Below are 16270 nucleotides of genomic sequence, written 5' to 3'. Positions count from 1 at the left end.
TTCTTAGCTCCTATCAGGGCTAGAGACTTTGTGTGCATGACCCCTGTTTGATAATGAATTGCCAACTATAAGAAAGACAAATTCAATTTTTGCTTTCTTTGTTCTTTTATTTATTAACGACTTTTGTTTTCAGGTCCTTTTTTACTTAAAAATTCCAAAAGGCTGTCATTTTCTTATTTTTGAAGCTAGAAAAACAACTTTTTCAGAAAATGTATATTTATAGGTAAATTTTATATTAGATATCTTAAAACATGAGTTTTGGCGGCCACAGCTGTACTTGGCAGCTGACAGCCGCTGCAGTTGGTGGATAAACAGATCTTAATACGTTATGTAGACATTTAAGAAAAGCTTAATTTTAAAATTTGAAGTCTCTAAGTCAAAAATTGTGGTCACAGGAGGCTTTTAAAGATTTCTGGAGACCTGGAGGATCATACCTTGAACCTTAAGTTGACTCGAAACCTATATTTTATGTAAGGGTTTTCTACTAGAGGAGTTCTACAACTTTGTTTTTCTTAGTCAAGTCCCAAAAACTGCTCCTTCAATGTCTTTTCTGGTTAAAACCAAAAATGGCTATGTTTAATAGTTAATAAAGGTCAAAATGGCACGTATTTCTTATTGATTCTTTTAGGTCTTGTTGGCATTCAAGGAATGTATAATGTAAGGTGCGATAAACCCTTTTACTGTTCACTAAAACATGTTTTTAACAAAATTTCTTATTAGTTTAGTGAAAAAATATTGAAAAATCAGTGCCAAAAGTAATTTGCATTTTTGGAGATCTTATAGAACAGCTAGGATTTCGGGAAAGATATTTTTAGAATTGGGGGACAAAAATCAATCAGGAAATGAAAAAAACTGAATGCGCATGTTTTTTAAAATAAACATTTTATCCAGGATAGGGGTGTCAAGGAGAATTATTGTCAAATAAAATAAATGTTGAAAATGGCAGTTTTCGGCAGATTCGCCAAATTCAAATTGTACCACTATATTGAGTAACTGCCAAGCTAAACCAAGGTATTTTAACTCTTGATTTTAGCTTAGTTCTATTGTGTTGGTGTCTAAAATACTCCCCCTCCTATTCTCATATTTTATGTTTCTCCAAGGTTGGGTTAAGTAAGGTCCAAGAGGGCAACTCGGGTTTTAGAGACCTCAAAAGGCTAAGAGCTCTAAAATCCCATTCCAAACGGTTAATAAAACAATAAGAAATAGGAAGAGGGGGAAGATCTATTAGATCAATAAGGAATTTTTACCAAATTATCTGTTTTTATTGATGTATTGTTCATTTTTAATAATTATTTTGTTTCTATTGTTCTCAATAGAAACAATAGATTTAACTTGATTGAAAAATTAATTTTATTATGGTTCAAAGAACAATTTCTTTGGTTTAAGTAGTTATGTAACTTGACAGGTTTATTAAAAAAAAAACAAGGATGACAATATCCATAAAAGTGAAGCTCTAAAATGAGAATGAAAGACAAACGAATAATAAAATTTGTAGGGTGTCGGAACTTTATAAGCAGAGCATTTCTTTGTAAGTCTAAACATAAAATGTACAAACAAGTCTAAAGGGGGGGGGGGGGGTTGATACTTTTAGATATCGAAACTAAAAGTCAAAGAAATTCAACAGATTTTAAATTTGGCATTACATTAGCTATAAAGAAACGGCGGTTGCACCCCCCCCCTTTCCGCCGAAATTTTAGCAACAAGTAACTACATAGGTATAAGAATTTTTATCTTGAAATATACAATTCATAAAACCATCACTTTAATTTTATTATTTCTTTATATTAATAGTTATTTCTCGTATCGTATTATAAACGGCTTTCCGCGGATATAGAATCTACAATTATAATATTAAAACTAGTTTTTTTAGCCCCGTGGTGCCGAAGGCACCGGCTAAAAAAACTAGTTTTAATTTTATGATTGTACATTTCTATATTCGTAGAAAACTGGATAAAATACGATGCTAGACATAGTTTTTTCGTATTCATGAGAAACGGTTCCTATCCACCGGATTCAAATGAATACGAGAAAAAGAATTAAATTTTCCTGGAAGCTGTGAAACATGTGAACAAACCGGTTTAGAAAGACTTCACGAAGAACTGCATTCAAGCGTAAATCTCCCTCATGATCATTACCTAAATAAAGACGGCATAATAAGCAGAATGGGTGGATATATCAAGGGTGTTAAAAAAACCGATCGCTTCACTCTTTTCAGTATAAACCCTACAGTTTTGGTCAAACACTAAAAAAAATTACCCAAATCATGTCCAAGCAATGACAATTAGGAAACATTATTGATTTTGATTTCTACTTACCTCTCCTGAACAATACAGCTCGAGTCCTAGCCCTTGTGGAGAATTTTTCCTTACATGGAGATTAAAAATCAACAAATCGTCTTAAATACTATAAATCGTGTAGATAGACCCCATAATGTTCAGAGTTTTTGATGGGGCATGTAAAGACCTTTCTATAGACACCTTAACCAGGTTTCTAACTCAATCCTAGCCAATTTGGCATAAAAAAGACAGACCCATCAAACATTGAGATATGACGGGTCTCTCTAGTTCTTGATGTTTGAAAGATCTTTCTTTTTGATGCCAAAATGGCTAAAATTATGTTAGAAACCTGGTTAAGGCGCTATAGAAAGATTTTGACATGCCCCATCAAAAATTCTAAACATTATGGGGTCTATCTACAAGATTTTAAGTACTAAAGACATTTTGTTCTTTTTTTTAAAAGACAGAGCCGTCATGTCTCAATGTTTAATGGGTTTGTCCTTTTGATGCCAAATTAGCAAGAATTGAGTTAGAAATCTGGTTAAGGCGTCTATGGAAAGATCTTAATATGCCCCATAAAAAAAAACTTTGAATATTTTGGGGTCTATCTTCACGATTTCAAGTACTTTAGACAATTAATTCTTTTTAAAAAAAGACAAAACTGTAAAAATTTGTCATAAAATATGCACTCTCCATGTAAGGAAAAATTCTCCACAAGGGCTAGGAATCGATCTGTAGTGCTCAGGAGAGGTGAGTAGAAATCAAAATTTAATAGTTTTTTCTCATTGTAATTGCTTGGACATGAATTGGGCCATTTTTTGTTAGTTTTTGACCAAAACTTTGGGGTTTATATTGAAAAGAGTGAAGCGATCGTTTTTTTTTAACACCCTTTAATACGTGGATATTATGCCAGAGGAAATTCTGTTTTCAAATTAGGTTGCTAAAAGAGTGTTCACTGTTAATTTATTAGTTGTTCCAGTAGGAGGGGAAGTGATGGAGTAGAGGATATATTAGCCAGCTGCAATATCTGGTGCAATATCCAAGTAATTATATATCTATTGTAAACACTTTTAATAAATGTTTTAAAAAAAGAATTATGCAACTTACTTGAAACAGATTGTTTAGTTGGGGTTCTAAGTGTGGACTCGAGCTGATCAATCATTTGATTTAATCTTAAAAAAAATAATAATAAACAATTAAACATCGTTATTTTATCTTAAACCAGAAGCTACGCCCCTAGAAGACTATTGGGGCACTTGAAGTGGAGGGTTAGTAGCAACCCCACACTTTATATTTTAAATTTAAATAGAAGTAAAAAAAAATGGAGTGTCATTTTTTCCTAGGGACTTTTTATTTATGAGGGCTGTGTTACCCTTCCCCCCATTATAATATGTAGTTAAAATCCTTCCCAGGACTTATGAGAAGCTAAACTAAAAAGTAGAACCATATTGGCTCAGTGGTTAGCGAGATCTCTCGGTACACACAGACAGACCATGTTACTTTTTGTAAGGATTATTTCGCAACAAAATATAAAATTGTGTAGAATATTTTTGTAAGTTTTTTATATTTTTTTTATTATACCTGTCCATAGAGGAATCTAGTCCTCTTCTTTGGTTTAGGTTCCCCTGTTCAAGCTGTTCTGCTGCCTAAAACAAAAAGTTCTTATTTTTTGGACTTTATAAGAATTTACACGCTAAGACTTCTTGGTGTCGAACACAGAAAACCCTTATTTTAACCTAACCTAATCCGATCTAAAGTAGCAACAAAAAGCAAATGGTGAGAAAAAAGAAGATTTTCACCTGAGATTTCAGCATAGAAACACCTTCTCTGCCACCAAATTGTATTATCACAGATTCTATTTCTTGGATTAACTCCTGGATTTTCAAAACAGTCAGTTTGAAAAACATGTAAAAACTTGGCATTTTAATAGTGTAAGTTGACAAATCTTCAAACCAACTATGTTGCATTGAGGGCAGGGGCGTCCAAGCTTTTTTTTTGGGATGGGTAAAATTTTTTTAAGGGGGGGGGAATTCGTTTTTGGGGGGGTAAAATGGCGCGCAAAGCGCGCCGCAAATTTTTTTTACCCCCCACAAAATTTTTACTCTGGGGGATAAAATTTGCTTGGGGGGGGGGGGTAATTACCCCCTCCTAAATGGATGGGGTTGCCTACGGCACCCCCAAGGTAGAGGTAAATTTTAAATGGGGGAGGGGGGGTAATCCCCACTTTACCCCCCCCCCCCTTGGACGTCTATGATTGAGGGACCTTTGATCGGTGGAGGTACAGCTGCTTAACTCTTGCCCCCTCTATTCTTTAACTTTATTAGCCATAAAAAGACAACAATTTATAGGTAATGGAAAGAAAATGAAGTAGCGGGTTTCGTCGAATTTTCACTACAGCTTTTTCAAATTTCTGGAACCTGCGGGGGGGGGGGGGTCTAACCCTGTGGGGCAATCATTAAACATTTTACTAACAACAGATCTATATAGTATAGATGTATGTATATACAGACAACTACCTCCCTTCATTTTTCAAAGACCTCTTTCGTCTGCTTCTAAATCATTTTCTGCTACTTGGCTGTGTTAATATAAGCGACACCATTGGTTGATTTTCAATGACCCAATAGAAAGGTTGCGCAAGGTGATTGCGATTGGGAGATACAGTTATTTAACCCTTTCTCCCTCTAGTGTTTTACTCTAATTACCTAACCTAACCTAAAATAACCTAACAAAAGCTACTGTGAAAATACGATGAAACCCGCTACTTCGTTTCTTTCCATGATAACTATTTCTATGGAATTATTGTAAAATGTCAAATTGCATAGAAAATGATTGACAGTGACTGTTCCTGTTCATAAGGAAATCCAGGTAATTCTTCTGGAAACTCCAGCTCTCCAGAATCTATATCCACAATACACACTGAAAAAGTAATTATAATTGCAGAAAATATCTACTGCGCGGGAACTTAAAGGGTCATCTCAGAAAGCGCCAATATCTAAAAACGCCTATCTCAAAATACGCTTAATGCCAACTAAATTTTTAAAAATAAAGCCTTGTTTTAGTGTTTTACATCTAACTCAAATATTCCATGACCTAAAGTTATGCCCTTACTTTACATTCACTATCCTTTTAATAAAGTAGTAAGGCTTTTTGTCTGTAGCTTAAGATTAGGGTAACTACTGAACCGATTGAGTTCTCCATTTTATTGAAGATTCATAACAGGTATGGTTTAGGCTAATCATCTGATTTTTAGATTTTAGTCTTGGGGTGGTTTTTAGGCTTTTTTGTTTACCCTATTAATTTTATGCAGAGTTGGACCTAGATGCTAGGGGAGAACCAGCGAGTACCTGACCTAAACTCCTTGTAATCTATTCTTTTTTTACCTGCTGCCCGACTGTACAAGTTCATGTCATGTGTTCTCCTAAACAAGAATATTGTTAGATGTAGTGGAAACAGATCTATAATAACGATTTATATACAGATAACTACCTGTCCCCCTTTTTCAAGGACCTTTTTGTCTGCTAGCAAATTGTTTTCTGCTACTTGGCAGTGTTAATATTACCGAAACTATTGGTTGATTTTCAAAGACCCATTTGAGAGTCGGTACAAGGTCCTTGGGATGTTTTTAGTAATTTGAGTTATTATTGGCGGTTATGATGGCTTTTGGTAAAACGATTTCCAGTTATCTTGAAAAACAATTTTTTTAAAAATACATATTTAGATAAAACAGAAATAAATTACAGATCAATAAACATACTGACCAACGCATATACACTGAATATTTATTTTCAACAAAAAATGTTACCTTAGCAATCCCATAATATATGGGACGGGCGCGTCCAGAAAATTCTCCAAATTTGGCGGCAAAATTGGAACATACACGTGGGGCCATTGGAAGGGGGCACACAGCGCCATGATGGATTCACAGACCAACATTAGTTTCTAGATAGATAGATGGATAGACAGATAAATTGACGGACAGATAAACATTGGAAGGGGGCACACAGCGTCATGATGGATTCACATACCAACATTAGTTTGTAGATAGATGAATAAACAGATAAATGGATAGACAGATAAAAAAGGATCTTGGACAAAGTAGCCTCGGACAAAGTAGCTTCGGACAAAGTAGCTTCAGGACAAAGTAGCTTCAGGACAAAGTAGCTTCCGGACACTGTTAATAAAGGACCTAGCCGCGGGCGCTCATCCCTCTAGCCTATAACCTAACCTGCAGCCATTACCTTTATATTACTTAATACAAAGTAGCTTCAGGACAAAGTAGCTTCCGGACATTTACTTAAGAAAAGTAGTCTCCTAAGGAAAGTAGTCTCCACTGTTAATAAAGGTCCTAGCCGCGGGCGCTCGGCCCCCCTAGTCTATTACCTAACCTGCAGCCATGACCTTTATTAACAGTAGAGACTACTTTCCTTAGGAGACTACTTTTCTTAAGTAAATGTCCGGAAGCTACTTTGTCTGAAGCTACTTTGTCTAAGGCTACTTTGTCCAAGATCTCAGATAAACATTGGGAGGGGGCACAGAGGTTCATGGTGGACTAACATACCAACATTAATTTATAGATAGATGAATAAACAGATAAATGGATGGACAGATAAACATTGGTACAGGTAAAATAGTGCCATAAAGAACTAAAATACCAACATTAATTTCTAGATAGATAGATAGATAAACAGATAAACATTTTGCGAGCCGTGAAGGACTAACATAACAAAATCAAAAGCTAGATAGATAATATCTACCTAATAGAAAAAGACATAGAATTATATGCAAGCAAATAGAAAGATATATAGATCGGTAGATAAATGCATAAATATTAAGATTCATTTGAGCAATTTAATGAAAAACATTGTACCTATCAATTTACATTTTAAAATAGAAACTTCTTAGAAGTAAATAAAAAAGAAAAATAACAGCAAATGTATCTTTTTTTGCAAACTTTGATTAAAAATACATTCATTGATTTAAACAATAAAAATATCAATTTGCATCCTTATAATTAAGATTTGGAAATATAATAAATAAACAATAAACGTATCTTATTCACTAACAATAAATCAAATCAAGTTCTTTGGAGGATTTTTTTAATAGCCGGTTCAGACGTTTTCTAGATCTTAACTGGCATACACAACTTACTACGTTATTGTATGGGATCATACCGCTACTTTTTCGATATTGCTAATGATTTCCAGACAAATGGATTTATTATTACTTGGATGTTAAACCAGATTTTCATGTTCTTTTATAATGTGAAACTCAAGGAAGGCTAAAATAACGATACCCCCTATCAATCTCTTTACCCCATCCCCTCCTTATGGATGAACAAACTTACCAATAAATGAGTTCCATGTTAGCAACTTAAATAAAATCCATGTATATTCTACATCCATTATCGGACAAAACCAAAGACGCTGCTTGTTCATCTTACCATGCAAGTTATAACCTGCGGACAAAGATCGTATCATCAAAGGACCTACCTGAGGATCTGAAGAGAAAACAAGGATCTGATGTTCCAAAAGAACGCAGGTCAACAGTTTCACAGAATTTTCTACTCCAAGGACATCAAAAAACTAAATAATAAATATTCAGTTATTGTGGAGTAATAAGAATATCTATCTATCCACTTGCCGCTCATATTTATTACAATGTCGGACAGACGGACAGACAAACTTTTGGCAGACCATCGTTTTAGATATCCAAAGGGACATACAAATGACGAGAAAACAAATGTTTTAAATTGTGGAAGAAATAGGAACTAAATACCTTTTGTTATAAAAAGCATAAAAAAACATGTTGCTACTGAAATGGAAGTCGACAAATTACAAAAACTATCAAGCTCAAAATTAAATGGGGAACAGGTATTTTTGTCCGGGAGGTGCCGGTTTCGTGTCCGAACCACAATGCGTCATACCAGAGACTTTAAACATGATACTTACTGCTGCTTTATCTAGAGCGTAACACGAAAAGGCAATAGGTAGTAATAGCCTGTTGTGTTTTACTATTCCACTACAATCAAAAAGCACTGGTTCTATTGGTGATCAACCCCCTTTACCACATCCCCTCCCTCCTAATTGATGAACGAACTGACCAATAAAAGAGATCAATCATCTTTACCCCATACCCTCCCCCCTCCTACAGGATTAACTAACTGACCAATAAAAGAGGTTCATATTAGCAACCTAAATTAATGACAAATTTTCCCACTGACAATATATCTATTTTATATCCAGTCTTGTTTGTCCTTTTCAAATCTATATATAATATATTAGCGACTACGCCCCCTAGAGGCCTCTAGGGCACTTTTAGATTTAAAGATATTTTTTTTAATTGTGGGGGGTGATTTTTTTTGAGGTAGGGTCGATCGCCCTCCTATACCTATCTAATTTTAGTTTTTAAAAAAATTGAGGGGGGTGGGTAATTTTTTTTCTAGGGGCGTTTCCCTTGAGGGCATGGTGGTACCCTCCTCAAAAAAGTTTTGACCTGTAAGAAGCTACCCTGAAAAGGAGAATCATATCAGTTCAGCGGGAGGCAGATCCTTCGGTACAGACAGACAGACACACACATAAATATCCTGTTACTTTATTATAAGGATTTACCTGTATTAAAGGATAATCAAAAAGCTCTTGTTCATGTGGTAACTTTGGTGTACTTATTGTAGCTACTTGGCCTTAACAAAAACATTAATTTTTATTCATCGCATCGTATTATAGACAGCTTTCCGCAGATATTAAAATGAAAATCCTGATTAATACCAGAGCTGGATCTTTAAAACATTTTAGTGGTGAGCCAGATCGGGGTGGCTCACCTCGATCTGGCTCACCGCTAAATGATTTAAAGATCCAGCTCAGTTTTGTTTAACCCGAGGGTCCGCCTTTAATATTGTAAAGGAGAGTCACATTTTTATGAAATAACAACGGCTATGTCCCAAACTAATAGAAACTATTAAGAAAAGGGGCCCTCCATTTTATTGTTTTTAAAAATAGTAATTTTTTTAGGGGGTTGGTATTATTTAGTGGCGATTTTTCTTGGGAGGGTGGTGACTGGTGGTATCCGCCCCCCAAAAAGTTATAAACATGTGAGAAGCTTCACTGAAAGGCAACCAATATCGGTTTACCTGTTAGAGATATCCTTACACAAACAAACCAGCCATCCTGTTTCTTTTATATTAGTATACAATCAAACACATAATTTTGTTCAGTTCAAATTAAACCATCTTAAATTGACAATTAATAGTTTAAAAATATTATAAAAATTTGTTTTGACTTACCTAAAGACCAGAATCTAATGGAACGTCCAGGTGAGGGTATCGGGATATCATATAACAGATTATAGATGAAGGATTCTAAAATATACACAATACGATGCTTTTTTTTAATCGCAAACCAAAGGATATGTACGATTCAAAAGTTGATAAATACTAAATATAGATGCAAAATAATTACCTAAAATAAGGGAACAAAAAGAAAAAATCGTTCATAAACAATCGGTCGCTTGTAAAGTTGATTCTCTTATAAAAGTAGATATGTTTTGTTTGTATGTTATTTAAGATCTTTGAAACAGCTTGACAGAGGTTTTTTCTTATAATCTTCTCTTAATTCCACTACCTATTGTTAAACAACATTCAATAAAGTTATGAAAATCTGTTTCTACTTTTTGATCCCTCAAAGTCCAAGTCGAAAAAAAGAAATTAAACAAGAGGGATTTTTAGTTTGTACTTTTTATTAAGGCTAGGTTATCCAGGGTTAGCTCAGCGCATGTATAGTCCCCGAAGGGGTTGGCAATATAAATTTCGTTATTTTAAATTTATATTTAAAACTAGGAGCGAGGTTTCTGCGCTCGCTATCAACTTTGAGGAAAACCACCAGAGGTTTAAATTAATTCAAATAATGAGAATGAAATGGACAAAAGATTATAAAAAATAATTAGTACAGGATGTACAAAAATATTGAATCCATTGTTATTTAAAATTAACGATTTCCAGGGAATAAAACAGTTCCATTCAAAACATTTTTACTTAGGTAATACATATTTATGGACCTTTAGGGATATGACAATGACCTATAAACTTGAGTAGATTAAAATTGTGGGTTGAAAATTTTAGACCCTAGGTACTAATAAGATTTAATAATAATTATCCAGTTTTCAGACAGCAAATGAGAGAATTGTTTATGATGTATTATAATTTACAGTCCAATATCCCCTCCTTCTCTAGTTTATATCACAAATTATCATATCAAGGATGACAGCATCAATAAAAGCGAAGCTCTGAAACGGTATGACAGACGAACATTAACTCTTGTAGAATGTCAGAACTGAATATACAAAATTTGAATATAAGTTTTGACAAAATTATACGTAAATTTGTTACAAAACTTCTTAATTACAGAATTCTGTTTAAGGACATACTGACATTTTTAGGACTTGATTATAGAGATGCTTCGCTAAAAATATTGTACCTTGTTGTAGTAGGAATCAGTAATCCAAAAAATAAGATCAATCGGGTGATTTTATCACATAGAAAATTGTTGTTAAAAGTAAAAAAGCAACATGTTTAAAATGGACGTACGGACATTCTAATGACGATTATAGAGTTGCTACGCTTTCTAAATCGTACCTAACTACTTCAGGAATCACCATGCAAAGTTTGAAATCGATAGGACAATTCTAATATGCCTAGATTAACGAAAAAAGCTATCCGTTACGGAAGGACGGACAGACTGACTGACTGACCGCCCCTAATTATAGAAAAACTTCGCTTTTAAAAAGACTGATAGACAAAGAATATAACAAATCGTCAAACGTACTAGGGGGACATATAGGTATCTTAGATGAAACTAAAGGCTTATTTAGAAATTAGTAGGTTTTGTCCTTACTAGCGGCTTTGCCCCTAGCCTCTAGGGGCTTTGCCCCAAGAGGTAATTAAAAAAAAATTGCAGGTGCCCACACAAATTTCGAACTTTTTGGGAAAAAATGGGGGAGAATTTTTTCAGTTTTGGGGGGGTTGGAGGTGACCCTACTCCCAAAAAATAGCCTAAAACCGCCACAGGGCCTGTAGGTATATTTCCTGAAGAGTAGAATCCGATCGGTTCAGTTTTTACCGAGATCTTAAGGGACACATGGACGGACGGACGGACGGACGGACAGAGAGACTACTTTGTATTATAAATAACTTGGAGATTATTTTTTGGTATAAAATTAATTTTGGATAAAAACTACCTAATATATAAAACAAATATCTATTTAATTAAATCTTGTAAAATATGTAATAAAATCTTTAATTAAACAAGGATGACAACATCCATAAGTAAAGTAGCGAAGCTCAAAAATTATGGATGGATATCTGGAAAAAATTAACTGCATTGGAGTTTCATAAAAAACTTTAAACTAAAAAATCACGTAACCTTGTAGGTATGATTTATAATGTGAAAATCTAGGAATCGATCTAGCACCTCAGCAAGTTAGCAAATCCTAATAAAACTTTGTGGGGATAAGTAAATTGTGAACTTATTTAATCCCTATAAATATCAGCCGTCTATCTCAGATATAAGTAAAGAAAATCATGAAAACCTAAAATCTAGGAATCGAACTAGCACCCCAACCAATAAGCAAATCTCGATAAAACTTAATAAAGGTATGCAGAAAGTATTTAATCCCTGAAAATTTCAGCCGTCTATGTTGAATAGGAGTTGAGAAAATTATGAAAACTTAAAAATGTAGGCATCGATCTAGCACTCCAACCAACTGACAAACCTTATGAAACTTGGTGAAAATATGAAGACTGTTAGCATATTTAATCCCTAAAAATTTCCCTCTCTATCTTTAATAGGAGCCGAGAAAATCACGTTTCCCCCTTTCTGTCTCAGACGGGACGGACGGACGGACATTTCAAATTATTGAGTAGCTTCGCTACTAAAAAACAATAAGGATCTAATTTTTACTGTAGACCATGCTTAGAAAATTTAAAGATCCGTTTTGATCCTAGATGGTTTGTCCTCCTATTACGTTATAAAGGTAAAGCAAAGCTAATATAAAACTTAGGGTTGGCAATCCGAATCCGGGATCCAAAATCCGGCCAATTTATGGACAATTTTTGAATCCAGAATCCGAATCCGGAATTTCGTTATTTTAATAGCGGATTTGTTAGGCTAAAATTAGCGTCTTGAGTTTTTTGGTCCGAATATATATTTTATTTTTTAACAAAGTCATTTTGGCCGCTGTAGGGACTAGAATTGGAGAAAAGCTAAAGTGAAAATATAAAGAAAAAAAAAACGCAGATTTAAATTCTTCCCAGTACCCGATAAAATTTAATCCCTTAAATTATTTTTAAAAAGGCCTTTTAAAATATTGCTAGAATCATCCGGAATCCGTCAAAAAATAAAAATCCGGAATCCACGGATTAATCCGTTTCATCTTTGAATTTTTGTAAAACTCCGAATCCGGTGCAAAAATTGGACGGATTGCCAACCCTAATAAAACTTACCTAGCACTGAAGTATCAAAGTCTGTTTTATTGATGAACCGATATATTGAATTCAGAACCTGGATCAATCAATTTTATAAAACAAAGCCATCAGCAGGGTTCGGCCGGATATCCGGATATTGAAAATACCATACCAGATATCCAGCTGATTTCTAAGGCCGGATATGCTGAGTTGGCCAGATATCCGGCATTATAAATCAGCCGGATATTCGATATCCGGCCAAAAAAAGTATCCGACTACACCCTAGTCATCAGCAAAGTTAATAATCTATTTAAGAAAGGCACGTATTTGTTTTCAATAAACAAGAATGAAAACAGCCATAGAAAACGAAATGATTCTATATAACTGAAAGACGTACCAAGTCAAATATAAATCAAAAGCTTTTCTAAAGTCTAACTAACATAAAGGGGGAGGGGGTTGACACAATTGCGTAAACAGTGAGTATAGGCTTTATCTTTGGACTGAGAGGATAGGTTATTAGGGATAAAATCATTCTTATATGATGGATTTTCCCAAGTTTAAAGATTTTTTGGATAGGCCTCCAAGTTCAGGAGCTGCGGACCTCCAGGTCCTCTCTGTACAGGTTAAAAATAAAAAAAATAAATTTTTTTTGAAGAGTTAGAAGTCAACGTATGAAACAAAATATGTATTTTTTTCTTCAAATATGTGAATAACATTCAAAAATATGCATATTTTGTTAATAGGTTGACTTCTAACTCTTCAAAAAAAATTTATTTTTTTAATTTTTACCTGTACAAAGAGATAAAATCATTCATCATATACGAATGATTTTATCCCTAATAACCTATCCTCTCAGTCCAAAGATAAAGCCTATACTCACTGTTTACGCAATTGTGTCAAAACTCCCCCCCCCCCCCCTTGTTGCCGGGCAAGTACTATTAGGCTCGACTCTCGGCCAAACACTGCGTCATAAAAGTGGTTAGTTCTGCTGCTATGTCAGGTACGCGACATAAATAGTTAAGAGTAGAGAGAATGCCTTGGCCGAAACAGACGCATTTAATTACCATGGACAGTTAGGACTTCCTAACAAAGGTCGTGCAATCAAAGAGTTGGTTTTCTAAAGGGCGTGTGACCATGAATACTAGGGTAGGGCCGGATACTTTTTTGGCCGGGTACCGGATATCCGGCTGATTTCTTATGCCGGATATCAGTTATATCAGTTGTGTATCCCGTCCTCATATCAGCCTACCATAAATTGTTGTATAAAATGCCTGATTAGCCGCGTAGATGAAGGGTAGACTACAAATCATAGCTATAGATCTAGTTCCATACAAAGTATCTTTCCTGTACAAATATCAACTTTTTAAAATTTATTTTAGTAAATTATAGACTGATTTTAGATAAATGGACTACAGCTTTGTTTTTGTCAGCTTATTTAAATTTCTAACTTATTAAATTAATGCTCGCAGCGGGCTAAAATAACGATACCCCTCATCCACAGCTTTTACCCCATCTTCTCCTACTGAATGAACACTTACCAATAAATGAGGTCCATTTTGGCAATCTAAATTGACGACAAATTTTCCCCTGTCAATATATCCTATATTCATTGTTTTATTTATCACACACATTATGTATCAGAATTAATTTAAACGAAGTAATATTCTCCCATTATTAGAGTAAAACACCAAAGGGAGAAAGAGTTAACTAACTGTATCTCCACATCGCTAACATCTTGTGGTGCAACATTTCTATTAGGTCATTGAAAATCAACCAATGGTGTCGCTTATGTTAACAAAGCCAAGTAGAAGAAAATAATTTAAAGCAGACGAAAGGGGTCTTTGAAAAAGGAAGGGAGGTAGTTGTCTGTATATACGTCTATACTATAGATCTGTTCTCCCATTGCTGATTTTGATCCAATTTTTCGTAGGTATACTTTTGATCAATTTTATCATTTAATCAAAATTTTTCAAAAGTTTTTCCTGTAGTCATAAGTTGACCCACCGCCAGACAAATCAAGATTAGATCCTGAAAACAAAACAATAGAACAGAGCATAGACGTCCAAGGGGGGGGGAAGTGGGGATTACCCCCCTTAACGAATTTGGGGGTGCCGTAGGCACTCCAAATTTTTTTTTCATTTTACCCCCCCCCCCCCCTCCCATTTAAAATCTACCCCTATTATTTAGCAGGGGGTATTTACCTCCCCAAACAATTTTGGGGGGTAAATACCCCCCCCCCCCCAAAAAAAAAAATAAAAAATCTCTAACAAAAAATTTTTTTTGCGTTATTCTCTCAATTTTTGAAAATTTGAGTACCAAACGTTATCAAACGGTTCAAGCCGGTAGCTGTTGGTACTAGAAATTTTAAAAATGGTTATTGCTATCATTTAACAAAATTAAACCAAAAATATGTTTTAAAAAGTTGATTCCTACGTATTTATTGATGAATTTGCCCGGAAAATAGGCAAAAACCAGCTAAACGGCTGAGCCGCCAGTCGTAACTTTTTCAACTTTTTGTTCGATTTAGGGAAAATAGACCTACCAAGGAGTACTCATGCAAAATTTCAGATCGAAATTCGAATTATAAGTGCCATTTACTCATTGATTACGAGATGGTTGCATTAAAAAAAACCTTATATTCAAACAAGAATAATTATGCCCGGAAGACCATCAAACTTGTAAGTAAAAATTAAAAAATAGGCTATAGTCCATATAGTGGCAAGACAGACTATTTTTACCTGATAATCTAGTTGTATAATGCCTTGGTAGGGATCTAGATCTAAAAATTAAAAATAAATCAATAAAGTAAACATTGGTAAAAGAAACATAGATGAAATAAGAGATGTCCATGCTTTTATTTAAGGGGTTTCAAAGGTTTGAGGTGTAAGGGGTTTTCATTTTTTTTTATTCTGAGGGGGATAAAATGAGTGGTTTCAAAATTTTAGTGGGGGTAAACAAACACCCATTTACTGTCACTCTTAGACGTCTATGGATGAAATATAATTATAAGACTTAGATGAAAATCTACTTAACTAATACGCCCCTAGAGGCCTCTATCAACACTTTGTTATTATTAATTTTCTAGGGTTAATTTCTCTTGGGAGGATGGTGGTACACTAACCCAAAATAGTTATAAACCTTACCAGTACCTATGAGAAGCTACATTGTGAAGGGGAACCATTTCAAATCCAAGGTCAGCGAGATCCTTCGGTACAAACAAACAGACAGACATACGGACATCCTATTTCTTTTATGTAAAGATTAACCTACCTAGCTGTAGACGGACGTCCAACGGAGCTGGGTCTTATTCTTTCATTCTTCTTTATTGTGTCACAATCTAAATCAGAATGTAAACAATAAAAACTTAAAACACAGATTTTTTTTACAAAAACATTCGAAGATTTTTGTTGTTGTTGTAAATTGGAAGATTTTTATTATGTGGGTTGTTCAGTTTTATATTTCTTAAATAGAGCACAAGTGGCTACTTCAATAAAATAGGAACGGGGTAAATCATCATTTCCAAATAAACACTCCCTAAATT

The 16270-nt window shown here is 34.4% G+C and overlaps 1 protein-coding gene across 2 annotated transcripts in view; it reads right to left on the bottom strand.

Moving 5' to 3' along the window:
• Positions 1–16270, bottom strand: part of pns (DENN domain containing pinstripe) — a 99678-nt gene that overhangs the window by 78587 nt on the left and 4821 nt on the right. For both annotated transcript variants that reach the window (XM_080171583.1, XM_080171582.1), the window contains exons 7-21: positions 16000–16066; positions 15468–15508; positions 14717–14757; positions 14001–14078; positions 12769–12826; positions 9556–9630; positions 8885–8955; positions 7766–7858; positions 6079–6215; positions 5657–5694; positions 5125–5192; positions 4076–4153; positions 3858–3922; positions 3384–3448; positions 2050–2135 (exon numbers count right to left, since the gene is read on the bottom strand). In XM_080171583.1, coding sequence (XP_080027709.1) covers positions 2050–2135; positions 3384–3448; positions 3858–3922; positions 4076–4153; positions 5125–5192; positions 5657–5694; positions 6079–6215; positions 7766–7858; positions 8885–8955; positions 9556–9630; positions 12769–12826; positions 14001–14078; positions 14717–14757; positions 15468–15508; positions 16000–16066 — 1061 coding nt within the window. The remainder of the gene's footprint in view (positions 1–2049; positions 2136–3383; positions 3449–3857; positions 3923–4075; positions 4154–5124; positions 5193–5656; positions 5695–6078; positions 6216–7765; positions 7859–8884; positions 8956–9555; positions 9631–12768; positions 12827–14000; positions 14079–14716; positions 14758–15467; positions 15509–15999; positions 16067–16270) is intronic.

Source organism: Acartia tonsa, chromosome 9 (assembly GCF_053477335.1).
Source record: "Acartia tonsa isolate MP-2025a chromosome 9, ASM5347733v1, whole genome shotgun sequence".
Taxonomy (NCBI): Eukaryota; Metazoa; Arthropoda; class Copepoda; order Calanoida; family Acartiidae; genus Acartia; species Acartia tonsa.
This window is presented reverse-complemented; position numbering and strand designations above follow the sequence as displayed.